General features: G+C 43.7%; 1 protein-coding gene across 1 annotated transcript; it reads left to right on the top strand.

Moving 5' to 3' along the window:
- The first annotated feature begins 1,510 nt into the window (after positions 1–1,510).
- On the top strand, positions 1,511–3,305 carry LOC132425907 (growth-regulated alpha protein-like). Its single transcript, XM_060012372.2, has 4 exons — positions 1,511–1,656; positions 1,751–1,874; positions 1,977–2,060; positions 2,636–3,305. The coding sequence occupies exons 1-4, from the start codon at positions 1,566–1,568 to the stop codon at positions 2,649–2,651; spliced, it is 315 nt and encodes a 104-aa protein (XP_059868355.1). The 5' UTR covers positions 1,511–1,565; the 3' UTR covers positions 2,652–3,305.
- The last annotated feature ends 1,720 nt before the right edge of the window (positions 3,306–5,025 follow it).

Here is a 5,025-nt window from a genome sequence, read left to right as displayed (position 1 = left end):
CACAGAATGTCACACACATCCCCGAGGTCCTAATCGATCCAGGAGGATCAACTTAAACCATCTGCTGTTTAATCCAAAAGGGATATTGGAACTGATGGTGAAAGTGAGAAGGCCTCAGTTACATAGAATCTGAAATGTAAGTACATTGATAGCTGATACTCAAGAGAGAATCAATCCCAGGAAACAGGCAAATTCAGGCAACCTGGAGTGAAATATACTAGTAAGCTAGTGCTTATGTATGTCAAAAACCATATCTGTTTGCTGCTTGTATCAATAGTAAAGTCAGGAATCACTAGGTACTAGCTTTCTGATGTTTATGATCTTTTCTGTCCATGGACAAGCCTAGAAAAGGGGAATGGACCTCCTGAGCCCCGCACGGCTCCTTTCAACACCCGAGTAACTGTCATGAGTGAAAACACAGCCTCCTTTAGAACAAAAAGTGGTGCTCCTGTAATGACTAAATTCCAGAAATTCAAAGAGAGGGCAGATAAGAGATTACAACACTGTATCTTAAAATAAACAGTGAATTAACCTGTTCAATGGCCTACCCCCAGGCCCAACCTGGTAAAAACAACGGCATTAAGTGTGATTTATTTGAGATCCTAAAACACCGAGAATTCGACAAACGTTCTTACACACAAACTGAGATGACAGATGTAATTTTAAAGAGTGCGTTTATTCCAGGGATAAATAAAATCTACAAAACCCAACTTAAACAGGAAGAAGAGAGACAAAACAAGGCTGCCATTCCAGCGTCAACTCTTCCACTCTCCAAAACAGAAGTGTCTTTAGAAGAAGTTAACTCTTGGACTTCCCTGGTGGCACAGTGGTTAAGAATCTGCCTGCGGATGCAGGGACCACAGGTTCGAGCCCTGGTCCGGGAAGATCTCACATGCCTGGGAGCAACTAAGCCCGTGCGCCACAACTACTGAGCCTGCGCTCTACAGCCCGTGAGCCACAACTACTGAGCCCACATGCCACAACCACTGAAGCCCGCGCACCTAGAGCCCATGCTCCTCAACAAGAGAAGCCACCGCAATGAGAAACCCACGCACCGCAACAAAGAGTAGCCCCCGCTGGCCGCAACTAGGGAAAGCCCGTGCACAGCAACCAAGACCCAACACAGCCATAAATAAATAAATTTAGAAGAAAAAAAAAAAAGAAGTTAACTCTCGCCCTAAAGTTGTGCTGCAGTCCCTATATTGGTCTAACCAGTCTGACACTCACCGCCCGCGACCAGGGGGGGCCAGGAGCCCACGGCCGCCCTCGCAGGCGGTACCCCAGGGATGCCGGCGACTCACTCCCCCTGCGGGGATTTCGGCGCAGAGACGACACCCCACCCCCTCCCCGAGGGCATGGATTACGCGGGAGGCCCGCGGGGCCGCGCCCTCCTTCCGGACCCGGGAACTCCACGTGCGTCGGGGAATTTCTCTGGCCCTGGGCTGCCAGCCCCTGTCCGATCGGCATAAAAGGGCTTCGCCCGGCTCGGGGAGCCACAGAATCCGCTCCGCCAGCCCTCCAGCCCGCCTTCCCGCCGCAGGCAGCGACCCTCCGAGCTGAACCCCATGGCCCGCGCCGCGACCCCCGCCGCCGCCCGGCTCCTCCGCGCCGCGCTACTGCTCCTGATCCTGGTGGCCGCCGGCCGGCACGCAGCAGGTGCGACCCGGCGCCCGGCATCCCCAGGGCGGGACGGGGGCGGGTGGGGGCCCATCCCGGGACAGCCCCCTGACCGAGTCTGTCCTCCCCGCAGGGGCGCCTGTGGTCACCGAACTGCGCTGCCAGTGCCTGCAGACCGTGCAGGGGATTCACCTCAAGAACATCCAGAGCGTGAAGATGACGCCCCCGGGACCCCACTGCGGCCAAACGGAAGTCGTGTAAGTGCCGCCGCTGTTGCTGTGCTTGTCACCCCCGCCTTCCCGACGACCTCACCCCGATCCCCAGCCCGACCTCACGTGGATTCTCCCTTCTCTCTGCAGAGCCACTCTCAAGGCTGGTCAGGAAGTTTGCCTCAACCCTGAAGCTCCCATGGTTAAAAAAATCATCAACAAGATGCTAAACAAGTGAGTTATGGATTTTATTCCCACTTGCAACTAGAGCCATTGGTCACAAATACTGGCATCTACCTCCTGAAAATATTATTAGATAACCTATGGTTTAGTTGCAGGACTAAATCATTATTATTTCCCCATTAAATTTGATCTGCTCTGTGTCAGAAGGGTATTTCCAGGGCTCTCTGTCCTTATCCCCCTCTCCATCCCTATTCAAATGATCGTGGGTATGTTCCTAAAAGATAAAGTAGATTTAGCCAGGGATGGTAAAATGCTTCTGACCCATTAAGGAACAAACATTGTTTACCTCCATTCCTCAATGTTTTCTACCTGAATGTGGAACCTCTGGTTTTGGGCAACATGGGCCTCTGAAGCTTACTAGTGAAGAGCAGGGACTTTTCAGTGAGACCTCCCTGAGGTCAAGTCTAGGATACCTGTGAAAGGTCTTTAACCCCTTTGAGCAGGAACCTTTTCTGAGTGCAGAGCTGGGCCAGGGTCTACATGCAGAAGTCCCTCGAGCCTCAATGGCCTGAAAGAGAAAAGCAGCTTTCTTCAGCACCTGAACACTAACCCTTTTCTCATCACAGGGGCAGCACCAACTGACCTAGAGAGAAGTAAGAAGCTCATAGGGCATTTCCTGAAGAGCGGTCTCTGCTCTTGTATGAACTGAAAATGAAGAAGAGAACAGCTGGCTTCTGGGGACACCAAGAAGGGACTTGCTGTGCTGGACTATTTTTTATGAGTTCTATTTATTTATACATGTATTTATTTATTTTTATAGCTCATATTTTAATATTTTACATGTTAGTATTTAAAGATTTCAATGTGTTTAATCAAACTTAACTCAGTCCTGATTGTTATTTAATATGAGGATGACGGGTTCTAAATGCCTCATTAAACTGATATTTATTGGGAGACGATAAAGTGCCAGGCACTGTGATAGAGGTGGAGGGGGTGGGTGGGAGAGGGGATCCACGCAATTGGACAGTGAGATCACTATGAGAATCAGGGAAAGTGTGTGCACATCTATGTTTGTACTTGTTTAAAACAATGTCAGTTATTATTTATTGAAATGATCTCACTTTATGTGGTCAACATTTTTATGTTGAAGCTTCCCTTGGACATTTTATGTCCTTCTTGTAGGGCATAATGCCTTGTTTAATGTTCATTATATAGTGTTTCTCTTTGTTTTGGAACAGAGAAGTTAAAACTATTGTTACATTTTTTAAAATGCCACGAAAATAAAGGTTTTGCAAAAACAAATAACATGCTTAGGTTTTGTTTTATTCATCTTGATCTTTGGTTCCTCCTAGGTGCCCCCAAGGTATTATACAGTTAGACTTAGGTTCTACCTAACTTTATGCCTGCTTCTGGCTGTTACTTCCCTTACTTTTCTGTTACTCAGGAAAGAGTATTTGGCACTCTACCCTCCCCAACCACCTTGAGAATCCTAGTTTTATATAAAATATTGCTGTTTTTCACACTGACCAATTTGTTATTCAAAACTACTTCTTCATAAACTGTTGAATTTTTATCAATATTTCAACAAGAGCTCCTATTAAATGGTTATGGTAGTGGTTTTTCAAACAATTATGCAATTCTTTTCCTTTTAATGAAGCTGGGAGCAAAGGATAGAAAAATGGATTCTTCCTAAGAACTCAAACAATTTGTGCTATAGAACAATAATAATGACCAATGGAGATAAATACATACTGTACAGTAAAATACATGACAAAAATAACAAATGATAGGTAGGGAGATAAATGGAATTAGAATATGATACATCTCTTCAACTGTTAGAGAAAGTATTAAGGAAAATTATACTGTGGCAAGCATATAGTAATTTTTTAGGGCAACCATTAAAAGGGAATGCAAAATTTTGGATTAAAACTCTGAAAAGGGGATAAAATGGGATAAAAGAAAATACCTGAATAATACAAAAGTAGACAAAAATTAAGGAATAAAGGAACAAAACAACAGATGGCACAGGGAGAGATGGCTTCCTTTCAGAAGAATGCCTAATAATATAAGTAAAGTCTCTTGAAGGTGGGGTTTAATTCCCCTCCCCACGTGAGTTTGGGCTGGACTTTGTGACTTACCTCCAAAAAAGAGATAAGGAAATGGGAAAAACAATATCCTTTCAGTGGAGAATCTGGCAGACAGACCTTAACCAAGAGCTCAAGGTTATTATGACCGCTTACATCATATGAATATCATGTTACCCCTCCCCCATATGATTTGATGAGAAGGGCACTTCATCTCCATGATATTCTCACCCCAAACCCACAACCCCAGTATAATCGTGAAAAAAATCATCCTAAAAATCCAAATGAGGAACATTCTACAAAATAACTAATGAGTATTCTTCAAAACCGTCAAAAGTCATGAAAGACAAGACAAGACTGAGAATCTGCCACAGGTCAGAGGAGAAAAAAGAGACATGAGGACTAAATGCAATGTGGTGTGCTGGACTGGATCCAGGAATAGGAAAAAGACACTAATGGAAATTGATGAGATTTGAAGGAAGACTGGAGTTTAGTCAACAGTAATGTACCAATGTTAATTTCTTAGTTTTGACAAGTGTACTATAATCATGTAAGATATCAACATTAGGAAATACTGGGCAAAAGGTCCACAGGAACTCCTTGTACTATCCATACAAATATTTTGTAAATCTAAAATTATTCCAAATTGAAAGTTTATTTTTAAAAAGATAGGACAACTAGAATAGCAAGATAGTAGACTTAAATCCAACTATATTAAGAATTATAGTAAATTTAAATGGAATAAACACTCCAATTAAAAGTCAAAAATTACCAGGCTGTGTAATTAAGACAAAAAAAATCTATGTTGCTTAAAAGAGGCATACTTTAAATATCAAGACCCAGATTGCTTGAAATGAAAATAATTGAAAGTATTATATCATGTAAAAACCAACTGAAAGAAACTTGGCATGAATACATACTTAATGAATGAA

This window comes from Delphinus delphis, chromosome 5 (assembly GCF_949987515.2).
Source record: "Delphinus delphis chromosome 5, mDelDel1.2, whole genome shotgun sequence".
Lineage (NCBI taxonomy): Eukaryota > Metazoa > Chordata > Mammalia > Artiodactyla > Delphinidae > Delphinus > Delphinus delphis.
This window is presented reverse-complemented; position numbering and strand designations above follow the sequence as displayed.